Source organism: Rhamphochromis sp. 'chilingali', assembly GCF_963969265.1.
Source record: "Rhamphochromis sp. 'chilingali' genome assembly, chromosome: 19".
Classification (NCBI taxonomy): domain Eukaryota; kingdom Metazoa; phylum Chordata; class Actinopteri; order Cichliformes; family Cichlidae; genus Rhamphochromis; species Rhamphochromis sp. 'chilingali'.
Genome location: NC_137946.1, coordinates 15,698,816 through 15,713,188, shown reverse-complemented (window position 1 = coordinate 15,713,188; position 14,373 = coordinate 15,698,816). Strand labels below are relative to the sequence as shown.

Below are 14,373 nucleotides of genomic sequence, written 5' to 3'. Positions count from 1 at the left end.
GGCCTGGTGGAAGAAGCTGTCTCTCAGTCTGCTGGTACGGGACCGGATGCTGCAGAGCCTCCTTCCTGATGGAAGCAGTCTGAACAGTTTATGGCTGGGGTGACTGGAGTCCTTGATGATCCTCCCCGCTTTCCTCAGGCAGCGCTTCCTGTAGATGTCTTGGAGGGAGGGAAGCTCACCTCCAATTATCCGTTCAGAGCACCGCACTACTCGCTGGAGAGCTTTGCAGTTGTAGGCGGTGCTGTTGCCATACCAGGTGGTGATGCATCCAGTGAGGATGCTCTCAATGGCACAGTGATAGAAGGTCCTGAGGATCCGGGGGCTCATGCCGAATCTTTTCAGTCTCCTGAGAAAGAAGAGGCGCTGCTGCGCCTTCTTCACTGTTTTGTTTGTGTGTACTGACCACGTAAGATCCTCAGCCAGATGTACTCCAAGGAACCGGAAGCTGCTCACTCTCTCCACAGCAGCGCCGTTGATGGTGATGGGGGTGTGTACTTCTCTGCACCTCCGGAAGTCCACTATCAACTCCTTTGTCTTTGCGACGTTGAGGGTGAGATGGTTGTCTTGACACCAGTGGGTCAGGGCGCTGACCTCCTCCCTGTAAGCCGTCTCATCACCGTTGGTGATAAGACCCACCACTGTAGTGTCGTCCGCAAACTTCACAATGATGTTGGAGCTGTTAGTGGCTGTGCAGTCGTAGGTGTAGAGTGAGTACAGGAGAGGGCTCAGTACACACCCCTGTGGAGCACCAGTGTTCAGTGTGATGGGGGATGAGGTGATGCTGCCCAGTCTGACCACCTGGCGTCTGTCAGACAGGAAGCTAAGGATCCAGCTGCAGAGGGAGCTGCTCAGTCCTAGATCCTGCAGTTTCCTGTCCAGCTTCGAGGGAACGATGGTATTGAATGCTGAGCTGTAATCTACAAACAGCATCCTCACATACGTGTCTCTCTTCTCCAGGTGTGACAGGGCAGTGTGTAGTGTCAGGGCTATGGCATCATCAGTGGACCTGTTGTGGCGGTATGCAAACTGTAGAGGGTCCAGTGAGTCGGGTAGTGCAGAGCAGATGAAGTCCCTGACCAGCTACTCAGCTCTTACTCAGCCATCTGATCCTCGGTCCTGCCCAGTGAGGTCAATCAGCTTTCGGTTATGGGTCACTGGGTGGATTCTTAAACTGTGCACAAGTATTTCTGAAGTCATCAATATGAAAGATGACGGGAAATGAATCTCTTATTTCATTAAAAGGTAATTCTCTAATGTACCAGAAAAAAACAAGAGGTAGAACCAACTTTTATTTCCAAGTATGTTCTGAGTAGTAAGCTGTCAATTGTAGTGTTATTTATACGAAGAGACAATGAAGTTAGTGCAAACACATATACGTCAAACACACTGAAAACTGAGGCTTTTTTCCACTGGTTTGTGTTTATTACTGTATGATTATTGGGAATACATGCTGGGACAAGACAAATTTCAAGCATTTGTTAAATATGACTTTGACATTTAATATTAATCATGCATGTATGCAAACATGCAAGATGATTTCCACTGCCACTTAGAAGTCATGCTTAGCTGGTCTTTGCCTTCCACCGTACCCGACATTCACGATGGGCCAGCCTGGGTAAGTCTCTCTTTGGACCGTGCTGAAGTTGATCCTGTGAATCAGAAGAATCAGAGCACGCAGACACAGAGTAGCTGCTCCCTACATGAAGGACACTGTGATGATGATAAACCTGCTCTCACCTGAACGCAGGGTTAATGCCAATGTTGTCAGGCTGCGGGAAAGCAGGTGTCCGCCTCCTGTGGCAGGAGGATGGGGGAGGGAAGTCTTTCTGATACTGAGACTGCATCTGGGCTGTTTCCTGTTCGTTTTTTGCTGCTGCTGACATGTGATCACGGTTGCCTTCTTGCTCATTCCCTCTCACTTCTCTGTCCTCGCGTCTGTTTCCTCTTCCTGTTTATCATGAGGATGCAGGAGGAGAATGGTGAGATTCCTGTTGTGTGTTACAGCCTGCTGAAGGGTAATCAGAACTTTGCTAAAGGCAGAATTTCATCAACAGTAATCACACTTTCCATAAATAAACTTTCTTACTTTCTTGATCATACTACATGTATTACACTATTTGCTTTTTTCATTTTAATCTTGAGAGAATAATACTTTATACATAAATGAGATGAAATGTTCTTATGAATATAAATCATTTGCTTTGGATGTCGCAGAGCTGTGTGAAGGACACGGGAACACATACACAAATAATTACTGCTGAGGGCAATCCAATCCTGTGTCTGTGAGTAAGAGTGGCAGGAATTTCACTGCACAGCAGAGAAAACAATATCACTCCTCCAGATGCTCTGTGTCTATAACAGCATTTTCACATTTAACCTTATATGGTCTTTCTTATGTTCTATTTGAGGTATTAAATACTTTATTACAGTGTTTTTCAGTTTAATGGCAGTGTAGGGGTTTTTTTTTAATCTAAGCTTTAATCACAAAATCACCTTTATAATCTCTACCATCTCTGCCTTCTCACTCATAGCACACTGCCCAAACCATTTCCAAGACACACACATGCACTGAACAGAAAGCCACAGCCTTGCGTGCACTGTGCCATCATAAATGAGTCTTATCTTTATACAGACATGATGAGTTTACTCTCTAGGGTGAGCCAAGTCTGTTGACCTTTGCCTGGATCTTGGTCTGGGATAGGCCTGAAGCAGAAAGCCTCACGTGATGTGGTCTCCATCTTAGCAGGTGTGTCCGGGTAGAGGAGGAATCCTAAAAAGGGTGAAACGTAGACTGTTGACTCTTGTTCCCCTTTTTTAACCCACTACTTTGGAGTGATTCCAGTTAAATCAAATCAAATCAAATCACTTTTATTGTCACATCACATGTGCAGGTACATTGGTACAGCACATGTGAGTGAAATTCTTGTGTGCGAGCTTCACAAGCAACAGAGTTGTGCAAAATACAATAATGTAAACAAGCAAAACACAAGAATGGCTACATCTGAAACTAATAAATATATGTACAATATATAATAGTATATGCATTTCTGGATGTGTATACTAAATATTTTCCTACGTGTGTGTGTGTGTGTGTGTGTGTGTGTGTGTGTGTGTGTGTGTGTGTGTGTGTACACATATTTTACAAGTTTCACAGTTTCTGAAATCTTTCCAGTTAGGTCTCTTTTTCACAGCTTGTTTACTTTGCATATAAATTCTATAAAATATGCTTAATGACAGTGACAATTAATCATTCACACAGACCTGATTTTTGTGACAACAAAACAAAGTTTTATTTCTGTCTGTTTATTTAGTGATGTGCACCGAGATTAAAGCGAGATCAGAAATAATGACGGTAATTTTGAATCCTTTTGTTATTTCTTGACTAGGACATTGTTTCTATTTCTGTTTTACTCTTTTCAGTTTTTGAACTTTCTTTCTTTTTTTCCTTTGCCACTGAGCTTTTTTTACAAACACTAATTTAGATGATTAAAGCTGACAGTGGAGGATTTGAGAGCATAAGTAACTTTATCTGTTGCTGGTATGAAGGAGCAGCAGGACTTTACCTGCCACTGTTGGTGGTTCGCCCCTGTAGGGCCTACTGCGCAGAAAGAATTCGTGGTGGCGACGTGGTTGCTGCAGGCTGGCATTTTCAAAGAACATTTTGTCTGCTGGTTCCTGGATCACTGGCATCACCCGATGTTCTAAATCTTTGGTGTCTGCTCCTAAAAAAGTTTTAGAAAAGATGCATTAAAAAGTAAGACAAAAAAACTATCAGAATTTAATTTAAAAAAAAAACTACCAAATCCAAGAATAATAACTATGAAATTTAAAATGGAGGGCATTGTGACTGTAATGCTTACCTTCCTTTAAAAAAACACATAAGCTTTCTGCCGTGTTACCCTCTACTTCCTATATTTCTCTGCACTGTGAGTGTTTGTGTGCCCGCTTATACAAAGAGCTTCTTAAAGCTTGTTTACTGCAGTAGTCATGGTGTTCTGTTGTTCACCGGTGGCTGGCAGATAGAGCAGTAACCAGCTGGGACAATAAAGCAGATGAAGTACCAGAATGCTGAAACTTTGGTCCGTGAGTTCAGTCAGACAGGTTTAAAAGGGAATATGCTCCAAAATGAGAATTTTTATAAGTAATATTATTAAAATAAAGGCTGGATGACCATTTTTTAAAAACTGATTCAACTAGGTAATAAGTAAACTAGAAAGTTGGCCAGAGACTCCATTCTCCACTAAAGCCAACGATCTGTTTTTGAATTTAAAATAAAAGTGATCTGGATTCGCTTCACCTGTCCACCAAGCTTGACTTGGTAGTTTGTCTTGCTGACAGACAGGCATAAAATATCACCACCCGTAAGCTAGAAGTGCCGAGCTAAGCCTTGTTTCCAAAGTTAATGCGTTTAAATGTCTTGCAAGGGTGGCTGCACAGTACCAAGTGTGATGATGGCAAAATAAATTTGACCACAGCAGTGTTAAGTGACACACCAAGCCAAGAAAGGAATGGGAAAAAAGAAGGGGGGAAGAGAAAATGACAAGTTTCCCATTCAGTAGTTACCCTGGGGCATTTGGCTAGAACTCAGCAATGTTCCCTGCGTCTTTGACATGAATCCAGCATTACTTTTTTCACATTAGAGGGCTTGTTTGAGCCTGCACTTTTCAGCAGGTAGTCTTATATTTATGGAAAAACTCTTAAGTGATGCAATCCTTTTTAAGGTATTTTTTTGTTTATTGTAAATTCCTCACAAGCTTGCAAATCACTTACTATAATATATGACAACAATAATCTGAGGTGTTGGCGGAAGATGTCATTTTAAACCCTATTTGTCTGAGACTTTTACCACTATGTTGTGCATTTTCAGTATGTGAGTGTTATTTTTTTTATCCTTTTTATCCAATTTCCCCCAATTTTTATCCGTTGTTCTCCTAACCCACATACTGAGTATGTCTCGGTACAAGGTCTACCGAACCTCTGAATCTCGTGGTGCTTCTTTTTGTTTTTCGAATGTTTTTTTTTTTTTAAAGGGAGAGAGCGGCATGACAAAACTAATTTCAAAAAACAAAAACCCTCTGCATCTGGTGAAGAAAGTTAAAATTACAGAGTGAATCTTAGGCTTCACAAATGGGAACGAAGATGAAAATGAAAGCTGGGAAATGTTCTCAAGTCTTTCCAGGGTTAACATGGAGGTATCAGTCAGCAAAGCTCTGTTCCCACCACTGCACTCATCACCCCCCACACCACCCTCCCTCCCTCCCCTTGCACAAATAACTCCATTAGTTTCACGGCTCCCAGTGGGATCAAAGAAAGAAATACAGTAAAACATTGCATCGTTTTTTTCAAAAATGAAAGAAAGTTCAAACACTGAAAAGAGTAAAACAGAAATAGAAACAATGTCCTAGTCAAGAAATAACAAAAGGATTCAAAATTACCGTCATTATTTCTGATCTCGCTTTAATCTCGGTGCACATCACTAAATAAACAGACAGAAATAAAACTTTGTTTTGTTGTCACAAAAATCAGGTCTGTGTGAATGATTAATTGTCACTGCCATTACGCATATTTTATAGAATTTATATGCAAAGTAAACAAGCTGTGAAAAAGAGACCTAACTGGAAAGATTTCAGAAACTGTGAACAGCGTTGGGCTACATGTTCTGTGCTAACTGGAATCACTCCAAAGTAGTGGGTTTAAAAAAGGGGAACAAGAGTCAACAGTCTACATTTCACCCTTTTTAGGATTCCTCCTCTACCCGGACACACCTGCTAAGATGGAGACCACATCACGTGAGGCTTTCTGCTTCAGGCCTATCCCAGACCAAGATCCAGGCAAAGGTCAACAGACTTGGCTCACCCTAGAGAGTAAACTCATCATGTCTGTATAAAGATAAGACTCATTTATGATGGCACAGTGCACGCAAGGCTGTGGCTTTCTGTTCAGTGCATGTGTGTGTCTTGGAAATGGTTTGGGCAGTGTGCTATGAGTGAGAAGGCAGAGATGGTAGAGATTATAAAGGTGATTTTGTGATTAAAGCTTAGATTAAAAAAAAAAACCCTACACTGCCATTAAACTGAAAAACACTGTAATAAAGTATTTAATACCTCAAATAGAACATAAGAAAGACCATATAAGGTTAAATGTGAAAATGCTGTTATAGACACAGAGCATCTGGAGGAGTGATATTGTTTTCTCTGCTGTGCAGTGAAATTCCTGCCACTCTTACTCACAGACACAGGATTGGATTGCCCTCAGCAGTAATTATTTGTGTATGTGTTCCCGTGTCCTTCACACAGCTCTGCGACATCCAAAGCAAATGATTTATATTCATAAGAACATTTCATCTCATTTATGTATAAAGTATTATTCTCTCAAGATTAAAATGAAAAAAGCAAATAGTGTAATACATGTAGTATGATCAAGAAAGTAAGAAAGTTTATTTATGGAAAGTGTGATTACTGTTGATGAAATTCTGCCTTTAGCAAAGTTCTGATTACCCTTCAGCAGGCTGTAACACACAACAGGAATCTCACCATTCTCCTCCTGCATCCTCATGATAAACAGGAAGAGGAAACAGACGCGAGGACAGAGAAGTGAGAGGGAATGAGCAAGAAGGCAACCGTGATCACATGTCAGCAGCAGCAAAAAACGAACAGGAAACAGCCCAGATGCAGTCTCAGTATCAGAAAGACTTCCCTCCCCCATCCTCCTGCCACAGGAGGCGGACACCTGCTTTCCCGCAGCCTGACAACATTGGCATCAACCCTGCGTTCAGGTGAGAGCAGGTTTATCATCATCACAGTGTCCTTCATGTAGGGAGCAGCTACTCTGTGTCTGCGTGCTCTGATTCTTCTGATTCACAGGATCAACTTCAGCACGGTCCAAAGAGAGACTTACCCAGGCTGGCCCATCGTGAATGTCGGGTACGGTGGAAGGCAAAGACCAGCTAAGCATGACTTCTAAGTGGCAGTGGAAATCATCTTGCATGTTTGCATACATGCATGATTAATATTAAATGTCAAAGTCATATTTAACAAATGCTTGAAATTTGTCTTGTCCCAGCATGTATTCCCAATAATCATACAGTAATAAACACAAACCAGTGGAAAAAAGCCTCAGTTTTCAGTGTGTTTGACGTATATGTGTTTGCACTAACTTCATTGTCTCTTCGTATAAATAACACTACAATTGACAGCTTACTACTCAGAACATACTTGGAAATAAAAGTCAGTTCTGCCTCTTGTTTTTTTCTGGTACATTAGAGAATTACCTTTTAATGAAATAAGAGATTCATTTCCCGTCATCTTTCATATTGATGACTTCAGAAATACTTGTGCACAGTTTAAGAATCCACCCAGTGACCCATAACCGAAAGCTGATTGACCTCACTGGGCAGGACCGAGGATCAGATGGCTGAGTAAGAGCTGAGTAAGCATTTGATTCAAATTCCTGAGTTGCATGTATATGGAAAAAGGAGTAAATGTGTTTGAATACTGAGTTTTCTTCCCTCAAGTATAAATCTTGCACAACACATCATTACCAACTCTGAAAACAGGGGTCACATGAGGCTACACTGGAAAACTACCCAACTTGGGAAATCTTAAACATGTTGCAACACTTTGACAAACAGTAACACCTTAGATTTCAAAACAATGACGAATTTTATTGTTTATGATATAATCTGATTTACATTTTTTAAAAAGAAATGGGGCTGACAATGTGCTCTTAAACTTATGCTTTTTTAAAAACAAAACAAAACTGCAAACTCATTTTACATTGCGAGTCACATATAGCCTTTGACATTGAGTGGGCCGGACCAGCGAAACTTCCCTTTCTGTCAGTGAAAAGAAGTTTAACTATGCATTTAATCCCTGGAATATCTTAATATCAGAAAAAGAAATGCAGTTTTGTTTGTCTCAGTTTATCTACATGATAAACAACATTCTGTAGTAAATGGGGAAAAAAGTCTGTTGGGACTTAAATTGCAAGAAATAAAATTTGAATTGTATATGTGGGGTAATAATATTTATGATAACTGTATAAAAATACAGTTCCGATTTCCCAAAGCAATCCAATTGGACTCTTAAGCAGTGATTCTGGCTGCTGGCGCTCATGTTTGACATGATGGATGTAAGTCTCATTTGGCTGGACACCACCCGTATTGTAATTTTTTCGCTAGAATAAAGAGTTGTAAAAAAAAAAAAAAACCCCCAACAAAACACAACAACCCTACTTTGTCATTCCTGAGACTTCCCTGAGAAGAACTGAATATGACAGCCACAGGCAGAGTCCTGATTACCATACAGTACAATCTGAAGAATATCAGCATACAAAAAAGTAACCTTTCACACAAACAGTTATCCAAGTCACACACTCATTCACTGTCCTCCTTTGAAAGCTGAAGTGCTGAAGTGCAGCCACATGCTTCATCTCCGGTCCCGGTGCCTGCTCCTGTCTCCGTGCCTGCGGTCATCCCACTCTCGGCCTCTGTCCCGGTCATCTCTCCTTCCTCTGTTGCCCCACTCTGCTGTTCTGTGTCGGTCCCGATCGTCTCTGGCTCTCCCGCTTGGTCTGTCCCACTCCCTCCCTCCACCACCACCACCTCGTTCCTGCACCGGGTCTACCCCGAGATTGATGGGTTTACGGAAAGGCCTGTCCCTGCCGCCGAACCGCAGCTGTCCGGATTCCTTTTTCCCTCCAAGCCCGCCGCCGAGCCGCCGCGGCACCCATCCTTTAAGAGTCCTCTCTTGCTCAAAATCCACGAACACTTCATGCTGGTCGACCACCAGCTTGTTGGCGTCCCGGCGGGCCCGGACCACAGATCGCTCCTCTTTGTACTCAATGAAGGCATATCCTTTGGAGAAACCCGTGACAATGTCCCGGACCAGCCGGAGCCGCTGGATGTCTCCGTACTTAGAGAACACTTTGTGTAGTTTATCTTCGGTGGTCTGTGGGTTCAAGCGGGACACAAAAAGCGTGAGCAGTGGGTCTCCAACGACGCCTTTGTTGGGCTTGTACCGGGCACCCATGGCCCTCCAGACCGCTCGATCATGGGGTTCCACGTCTGTGCCGTCGATGCTACCAGCTTTCAGCGGGTCGTACACCTTCGCTATCGGACTCCAGTCAGCCATTTTAAACTAGAACGATGGCACAGGAGACTGGCGGGCTTTACAAACAGTTTTCAGGGCTAATATTTCTCTGCATTAGTCGCCAATTACGCGTTAAACCACACCAGTACCGCTGAATCTATTCACTCTTCCAAGTGCATCAACAAAAACATTCCGTAATGAAACGGGGTCCAGTGTGTCACATTTTAAAGTCCCCCTACTCGCCCGACTAAGGATACTAGAGTTCCGCTGTGCTAAGATACTTAGACCAACTTAAAACTTAAATTAAAAATAGATAACGTAGATTAATTATAGCATCAGTCGACAAATTTGCAAGTATGAAGTAAGGTTAATTATTATTAATAATAAATAATACTTTTTATAAAAATAAAAAGTTTATAAATAAAACTTTTTATTCATTGCACAATACTGTCACTTTTTTAAAAAAAAAAAAATAATAATTTTATATAATTACACCATAATCAATAGCATAGATAGTGACAGATTAAAGGCAATAGCATTGTTGTGTTATTAAGCCATTGGTCTAGCATGTGCAACCAGGACACCGATTCCTTGATTCTACAAATCATTCTTCCATAATTCTTTTTGACAGTGCTGGTGGAAAGTGCCTTAAAACTTTTACAGATGTTAGACTGAATCGGACATTGCTAGAAAAAATATTAGAGCCCAACCTGATTCCCTCACTGTGAGAGTCACAGCATCCTGTCAGTGTATGTACTCCCTGATTAATATGGCAAGGAATGACTTATTTGAATGCCGCTTTTTTCACATCTCTGTAGGTCAGTCTTTTTTAGCTACACCACAGAACTCTCAAATGTGCATTTATCTTGTACACAAAACCCTCACAGCTATACCATACCATCGACAGTCAGCTGTGGACACTCTCTTTCAGCATTTGGTTGCTGTGCACTACGTTTCATTTTGGAGTCATGAGGGACATGTCTCTATTTCTATGTCCAGGACCAAAATATGTTGGTTGTAACAAGCGGTTATTTGAGTTACTGTTGCCTAATAAAATGGGTGGTAAGTGTATAAAATTATCTAAAAAGACTGAATGTCAAATGCTATCCAAGTTACAGGTGCCTGAACACTCTTGGGACAATGCATTACAAAAACATTCTTTAATAAAACACTGAAACCACAACAGCTTCTGCTCCACGGTGAATAACTTCTTACAAAAATTGTGAACATGCTTCACTTCATTTTTCTGTACAGTTCCATCTGATACACATGGTACAGTATCAAAAGGGTTTGGAAAGGTGAAACAAATTCTTCTATGTAGTTTATTTAAAAAAGAACTTTTGCTGCGTAGATGCATCTAGTCTTGTTGTTCTAACAGCATAACAATTATACATAAAGGTTGAGAAGGTGTGCTCTTTAGCTCTGCTCCAGATTCATCATTTTCTGAAAGCCTTTACATATCCTCCACACTCCATTTATAGGCCGCTTCCTGCACAGCCTTTTTATCCTCTGGTAGCGTTTCTGTTCAAAACCATTTGACCTGCAAGACACAAATAAAATAACCCTATTAATTATGATACGACAAGCTAAAAGGCCAAAGACAATCCATTCAATTAGGCGCAAATTTAATATAGACGTGGAAAAAAATGATCACAATTTCTTTACCATTAATGTGCAAAATGACAAACTGATGTGTGTATTAAAAACATTCAATATTAAACTACAGTTCTGTCCTCAACAGTTTTCCTCTGTCACCGATGCACAAACTCTACCTGTCAACTCCGTCCCAGCGGTACCCCGGTGGAATATTGAACCGGTTTGGAGGTGGAGCAGGGCCTTTATATCGAGGTTTCTCTACAAAAATCAAAACAAACATACAAATAAATAAAAATACAAACAGTAGCAAAAACAAAACTGCTGCTATTTAAAAGCTTCTTACAAGGATTGACCTGGTGAAATAAAATAAAGTCATAAATAAAATAAAACATATGTAATGTTAAACATCTTGTGTTTTTGTGCCACGGTCCTTTTTACGCCTGCGCATTGCAGCCATAGGATCGCCTTCTCTTTCCTGTTCTCTCAACATGCGGTCAAGATCCTCAAGTGGCTTAAGGGCTTCGCGCAGCGCTTCCTTAAGTTTCTGGTGATGCATCTGGATCCGTGCCAACCTATACATACATTTTAACATAAACCATTGAACCACTTTTATAATTTTTTATGTGGATATAATCACATAAACTGTGATATTTGAAATGATCATGCACATTTACCCTTTTCCCCACTGAGCGTATTTCTCGTCTGTTGCCGCTTTTTCACCAGCTTTCTTTTTCTGTTCATTTCTCTCTGAATCCAGATCCCTCCTTTTGCCACTTTTGTCTCTGAAAATCGTCTGAGCGTTACGCGATTCATCTGGTCAAAGGGGATGAATGGGTAAGTATGTAGAAACTTCATTATTTAATTTTAGGACTAAATAAAATACGACAATATAGATGATAAGCTGAAATGAGATGCAAAGCTGTATGAAGCTCTTCAATCAATGGGTGTAAAAAAATCTTAAGAGAGAAAAGTTGATGAAACCTTCAAGTGGCTGATTGTGTTTTTCTCTGCGTCTGTTCTCCTTTTGCTCTTTCCTTAGAATGTCCACAGAAACCAGGCCTGCCTTTCCACCAGATAGCATCCTTTGGCCCTGGTTATAAAAAAAAAAAAAGACAATTGAAAAATATAACATTTGAGTGAAATCAGATTTGACATTAATCTTTGTTCCAACACAGTCTGCTTACCTGTGACTGGCCTGGCCTACGAGGTGGTGACAAATCTCCATCCGAGTCCCTTCCACTCGGTGGCTGCCCCCTGGGTGGAGACTGGTCAGAGTCTGAGCCCCGTTTAGTTTTTGAGGGCCTCCTTGGGGGAGATTGGTCGGAGTCTGAGGCGTTTCCCTTCAGGGGCCTTTTCCTCGGGGGAGACGGATCCGAGTCTGAATCATGTCTATTCTGACCCTTCTTAGCCACCGCTGACCGATGAGGATCCGGTGAGCGTTTTTTACTTAACAAGGATGAGCTGAGCTTGCTTTTGTTGGAGGCTGAATCTGACAAAGACACAGTTAATTTGTTAATTTTCATTTTGTAATGCCTTTTGAACAAAAATTAAAGATTTATTATTAGATCAAGCTATGTCTTTAAAATAAATTTCAATTCAAAACTCATGTTAAATGGGTCTCTGCTTTTTACTTTTATTCATATGCCACACCAGATTCCACTTTACAATTTAAATGGATCACTCACCTTTACTTTGCATTTTTTCTGACTTTCCTGAACACTGTCTTGGTGGTGACAAGTCTGGGGAGTCATGGCGTCTTCTCCTGGGAGGAGAGACATCTGGAGAGTCGTGACGTCTTCTCTTGGGAGGAGAGACATCTGGAGAGTCATGACGTCTTCTCCTGGGAGGAGAGACATCAGGAGAGTCGTGACGTCTTCTCCTGGGAGGAGAGACATCTGGAGAGTCGTGACGTCTTCTCTTGGGAGGAGAGACATCTGGAGAGTTGTGATGTCTAGTCCTGGGAGGAGAGACATCTGGAGAGTCGTGACGTCTTCTCCTGGGAGGAGAGACATCTGGAGAGTCGTGAGGTCTAGTCCTGTGAGGAGAGACATCTGGAGAGTCATGACGTCTTCTCTTGGGAGGAGAGACAACAGGAGAGTCGTGACGTCTTCTCTTGGGAGGAGAGACATCTGGAGAGTCATGAGGTCTAGTCCTGGGAGGAGAGACATCAGGAGAGTCGTGACGTCTTGTCCTGGGAGGAGAGACATCTGGAGAGTCATGACGTCTTCTCCTGGGAGGAGAGACATCTGGAGAGTCGTGGCGTCTTCTCTTGGGAGGAGAGACATCTGGAGAGTCGTGAGGTCTAGTCCTGGGAGGAGAGACATCAGGAGAGTCGTGACGTCTTGTCCTGGGAGGAGAGACATCTGGAGAGTCATGACGTCTTCTCCTGGGAGGAGAGACATCTGGAGAGTCATGAGGTCTAGTCCTGGGAGGAGAGACATCTGGAGAGTCATGACGTCTTCTCCTGGGAGGAGAGACATCTGGAGAGTCGTGAGGTCTAGTCCTGGGAGGAGAGACATCTGGAGAGTCATGACGTCTTCTCCTGGGAGGAGAGACATCTGGAGAGTCGTGAGGTCTAGTCCTGGGAGGAGAGACATCTGGAGAGTCGTGAGGTCTAGTCCTGGGAGGAGAGACATCTGGAGAGTCGTGGCGTCTTCTCTTGGGAGGAGAGACATCTGGAGAGTCATGAGGTCTAGTCCTGGGAGGAGAGACATCTGGAGAGTCATGACGTCTTCTCCTGGGAGGAGAGACATCTGGAGAGTCGTGAGGTCTAGTCCTGGGAGGAGAGACATCAGGAGAGTCGTGACGTCTTGTCCTGTGAGGAGAGACATCCGGAGAGTACTTCCGACTTCTCTTTGGTGGAGAGATGTCTGGAGAGTCATGCCGGGTCTTTTTGACAGGAGAATCCTGTCCTCTTCTCTTTGAAGACAACTCGGGTGAGTCATGTCGACCTCTGCTTAATGAGCCAGCCTCTGTATTTTGATGTTCTTTTCCATTTCCTTCCTCTGTGTCATCATTTTGATCCACTTTTAGGAGAGGAAGTAAAACTATAGTAAACAACAGTCTTAACTTAATATTGCACAAATCCCCCCCTACTTCTGTGACTTCTTATTTACCTCCAATTGCTTTCCATCTGTTGCTGGTCCTAAAAACTTCCATCTGTTTCACTTCCTCAGGTCGATCATCAATCACCTCAGCAATCTGAACAGTTAACAAGAGATTAAGTTTTAAAACAGAACTTGTTGACATAACAAAATTACCCAAACTACAAGCATACCCATTTAATACAATAGATTAGATTTCAGCATTAAGTAAATGGCCTGTATTTGTATAGCGCTTTACTTAGTCCCTAAGGACCCCAAAGCACTTTACACGTTCAGTCATCCACCCATTCACACACACTGGTGATGGCAAGCTAAATTGTAGCCACAGCCGCCCTGAGGCGCACTGACAGAGGCGAGGCTGCCGGTGTTCCAGATCTACTGGCGTTTAGATCAACTGGCGTTAGTCGAACAGATGTGTGGCAGACTTCCGTTTCAGGAGCTGCTACCTACAGACTAGCAAAAAAACGCCAAATGTGTCATCTGTGACACTTGTGAGGTTATCTCAAACACACTCCGTCAGTCTTGATGCTGTTGAACAACAAAATGTTTAAAAATGTGGCGAGTTTACCTAGGGTTATCCTCAT

At 42.3% G+C, this 14,373-nt stretch overlaps 4 protein-coding genes across 6 annotated transcripts in view; 1 reads left to right on the top strand and 3 right to left on the bottom strand.

The window, feature by feature from the left end:
* The window catches only part of LOC308386827 (uncharacterized protein), a 63,594-nt gene that overhangs the window by 42,483 nt on the left and 6,738 nt on the right, over positions 1–14,373 (bottom strand). The window contains exons 12-17 of the mRNA XM_080866633.1: positions 13,802–13,886; positions 13,539–13,711; positions 12,371–12,758; positions 11,870–12,174; positions 11,667–11,775; positions 11,360–11,498 (exon numbers count right to left, since the gene is read on the bottom strand). Coding sequence (XP_080722759.1) covers positions 11,360–11,498; positions 11,667–11,775; positions 11,870–12,174; positions 12,371–12,758; positions 13,539–13,711; positions 13,802–13,886 — 1,199 coding nt within the window. The remainder of the gene's footprint in view (positions 1–11,359; positions 11,499–11,666; positions 11,776–11,869; positions 12,175–12,370; positions 12,759–13,538; positions 13,712–13,801; positions 13,887–14,373) is intronic.
* On the bottom strand, positions 1,032–3,708 carry LOC308386818 (uncharacterized protein). Of its 2 annotated transcripts, none has more exons than XM_080866617.1 (5): positions 3,564–3,708; positions 2,648–2,770; positions 1,738–1,948; positions 1,590–1,649; positions 1,032–1,171 (listed from the first exon to the last, which is right to left on the bottom strand). In XM_080866617.1, the coding sequence occupies exons 1-5, from the start codon at positions 3,688–3,690 to the stop codon at positions 1,096–1,098; spliced, it is 597 nt and encodes a 198-aa protein (XP_080722743.1). In that variant the 5' UTR covers positions 3,691–3,708; the 3' UTR covers positions 1,032–1,095. The 2 variants fall into 2 exon arrangements, with proteins under 2 accessions (XP_080722743.1, XP_080722744.1); XM_080866618.1 differs by having other exon boundaries at positions 2,675–2,770; positions 3,564–3,705.
* On the top strand, positions 5,739–7,494 carry LOC308386580 (uncharacterized protein). 2 transcript variants are annotated; one of them, XM_080866219.1, is made up of 3 exons: positions 5,739–5,837; positions 6,565–6,775; positions 6,864–7,494. In XM_080866219.1, exons 1-3 carry the CDS (start codon positions 5,774–5,776, stop codon positions 6,961–6,963), a joined length of 375 nt encoding a protein of 124 aa, XP_080722345.1. In that variant the 5' UTR covers positions 5,739–5,773; the 3' UTR covers positions 6,964–7,494. The 2 variants fall into 2 exon arrangements, with proteins under 2 accessions (XP_080722345.1, XP_080722344.1); XM_080866218.1 differs by having other exon boundaries at positions 5,739–5,864.
* Positions 8,193–9,304, bottom strand: LOC308386579 (U11/U12 small nuclear ribonucleoprotein 35 kDa protein-like). The gene has a single exon (XM_080866217.1). It carries the CDS (start codon positions 9,129–9,131, stop codon positions 8,427–8,429), a length of 705 nt encoding a protein of 234 aa, XP_080722343.1. The 5' UTR covers positions 9,132–9,304; the 3' UTR covers positions 8,193–8,426.

What these genes read in the sequence shown, in the direction of transcription:
- LOC308386818 (XM_080866617.1), bottom strand. Translation starts at nt 3,690, where the DNA reads ATGCCAGTGATCCAGGAACCAGCAGACAAAATGTTCTTTGAAAATGCC. An exon ending in CGAACCACCAACAGTGGCAG is followed by an intron (nt 2,771 to 3,563) that starts GTAAAGTCCTGC and finishes CACCCTTTTTAG; the next exon opens with GATTCCTCCTCTACCCGGAC. An exon ending in GACTTGGCTCACCCTAGAGA is followed by an intron (nt 1,949 to 2,647) that starts GTAAACTCATCA and finishes CATGATAAACAG; the next exon opens with GAAGAGGAAACAGACGCGAG.
- LOC308386580 (XM_080866218.1), top strand. Translation starts at nt 5,774, where the DNA reads ATGGAGACCACATCACGTGAGGCTTTCTGCTTCAGGCCTATCCCAGAC. An exon ending in GACTTGGCTCACCCTAGAGA is followed by an intron (nt 5,865 to 6,564) that starts GTAAACTCATCA and finishes CATGATAAACAG; the next exon opens with GAAGAGGAAACAGACGCGAG. An exon ending in GGCATCAACCCTGCGTTCAG is followed by an intron (nt 6,776 to 6,863) that starts GTGAGAGCAGGT and finishes TCTGATTCACAG; the next exon opens with GATCAACTTCAGCACGGTCC.
- LOC308386579 (XM_080866217.1), bottom strand. Translation starts at nt 9,131, where the DNA reads ATGGCTGACTGGAGTCCGATAGCGAAGGTGTACGACCCGCTGAAAGCT.